Source organism: Corylus avellana, chromosome ca10 (assembly GCF_901000735.1).
Source record: "Corylus avellana chromosome ca10, CavTom2PMs-1.0".
In the NCBI taxonomy this organism is placed as follows: domain Eukaryota; kingdom Viridiplantae; phylum Streptophyta; class Magnoliopsida; order Fagales; family Betulaceae; genus Corylus; species Corylus avellana.
The window spans coordinates 14,778,056-14,780,372 of record NC_081550.1 but is presented as its reverse complement, the minus strand read 5'-3'; the positions used below and the strand labels follow the sequence as shown (position 1 = coordinate 14,780,372).

General features: G+C 34.2%; 1 protein-coding gene across 1 annotated transcript; it reads left to right on the top strand.

Annotated features, from left to right (window-relative positions):
* Positions 1-751: 751 nt before the first annotated feature.
* On the top strand, positions 752-2,301 carry LOC132164437 (alpha carbonic anhydrase 7-like). The gene is made up of 6 exons (XM_059574950.1): positions 752-852; positions 933-1,150; positions 1,247-1,456; positions 1,569-1,736; positions 1,858-1,911; positions 2,102-2,301. Exons 1-6 carry the CDS (start codon positions 771-773, stop codon positions 2,186-2,188), a joined length of 819 nt encoding a protein of 272 aa, XP_059430933.1. The 5' UTR covers positions 752-770; the 3' UTR covers positions 2,189-2,301.
* The last annotated feature ends 16 nt before the right edge of the window (positions 2,302-2,317 follow it).

Below are 2,317 nucleotides of genomic sequence, written 5' to 3'. Positions count from 1 at the left end.
AATAGATCGAAGAAGTTAAACTTTGATGACCAAAGCTTTGATCATGCAAATTTTTTATTTGTTTGTTAATTTTTTTTACGTTCATACCAAGAAAATAAATAATAGATATGGAGGTTGATTCTCACTCTGAGCTTTTGGCTGTTCTACGATCCTAAATATTTTCTTGCCGCTTTGTTGGAATAAAATTGTAGTGTTCTTCGTTTTAGTCAATTTATTTGCCAAAAAGTAGTTCATGAATTTCACATTACGTGTGTTCCTTTTGAAATATTTACCAAAAACTTTGCCTAGGGTTTTGAGTGATTTACAAGCTTTCTGTGTTGGATGATGTAAAGAAAAGAAAACCCAAACCCTTCAATTCAATGTGCTTTGTTCAACAAAGAGATGCGTCACCATGGACGTTGTCCAAATGGAGCCTGCCCCTCGAAGTGTGTAAAATGATGTAAAGCAAAGAACAATAAAAAGGCCAGCTGGGCCATCTTTTGAACACTTTTTAAACATTAATGGTAAAAAGAACATCATGGAAGACAACTTCGTCTTCTTCTCTCGCTCTCTCTCACTATGTAATTCAAACATGTTAGCTGAAATCAAATGGACTCTACGTCAATTGAGCGACAAAGTAAGACAAATAACATATTGAAAGTCAAACCACGTTTTCTATATTCATATTACAGAGAGAGATTCAGAGATGGTACATGCTTCTATATAAGGAGCCAAAGTGCTCAACCCTCTCCCCCCACAACACTTCAAACATTCGAAAGCCCAAAAACAAAATGATGAAACTGGGAATTACCCATTTCTTGTTTTGCAGTTTCTTTCTTCTTCTTGTTCTCAATTCAACATCTCAAGAAGTTGGTTCGTAATTAACTTTTTATTTATGTGTTTCTTTTTTTTTTTCCATTTTTTTCATCCTTAAAATCTTATTAATGGTGCAGATGATGAGAGAGAATTTGATTATGATGAAAAAAGCGGAAAGGGACCAGCTCATTGGGGAGAGCTTCACCCAGAATGGAGCATGTGTAAAAATGGATCAATGCAATCTCCAATTGATTTGTTGGATGAGAGAGTTGAAGTAGTTTCCCATTTAGGGAGACTTAAGAGGAGTTACAATCCCTCCAATGCAACTATTACCAACAGGGGCCATGACATGATGGTAAGCAAAACGAGAGGGAGATCGAGCTATAAATTAATAAATCTTTCAAAAAAAAAAAAAAAAAGCTAACCTTTCTTTTTTGAATGATTTGTGCAGCTGAAATGGGAAGGTGATGCAGGATATATTGAAATAAATGGAACCCAATATGAACTGAAACAGTGCCACTGGCACTCCCCTTCTGAACACACAATCGATGGCCAGAGGTTTGATATGGAGGCTCACATGCTTCATGAGAGCTCAGATGGAAAGATTGCTGTTGTTGGAATCATTTACAAGCTTGGCCGCCCTGATTCTTTCTTATCATCGGTAAGTATTTTCCGAAACCCGATGTACCAGAGAATTACATCAAACATGTCTCTCTTTTTTTAATTCGCCTTTCTTTGTGTCTCTAATGGGTGTTGTGTTTTTGAATATATAGTTGACGGATCATTTAGCAGCTATTACTAATACTAGCGAAGCAGTGAGTGCAGCAGGCATTGTGAACCCAAAGAATATAAAGATAGGGAGTAGAAAGTATTACAGATATATTGGCTCCCTCACAGTTCCCCCATGTACTCAAAATGTTGTGTGGACTATAGTCAAAAAGGTAATTTAATTTGCTTCCAATCCCTTCAATATTTCAACTAATTAACAATTTTTTTTTTTTTTTTAAAAAAAAGAAACTCAAATTGTAATTAATTTGTATTAATTAACTCATGATGCATCAGGTGAGGACTGTTTCACTTGAACAAATCAGGTTGCTTCGTGTGGCCGTTCATGATGTGAGTATATACTAAACATTCCCATATATATGAAACATGCATGCAGCTTTTTTATTTTTTATTTTTTTTAATTTTTTATTTTTTTTATACACAAAAATACAGCATATATATAATATAGTGTAAAATACTGTATTATATATATTACATGCATGCAATTTATGCTGGCTGATTTTTATTTTTTATTTTTCAGGATTCAAATACTAATGCACGACCACTACAACCAATAAACAGGCGCTCAGTGCATCTTTATAGACCAAGTGAAGGCAAAGAAGATTAAAATCTTATGATTTTACAGCAATCACTCAACAAATATTACATGGTTTTAGAAGTGGGAGAAATATGTTGTGGGTTGAACAATTTAGGCCCTAATTATTACCTATTGTATGTACTTTTCTGTCATAATCTA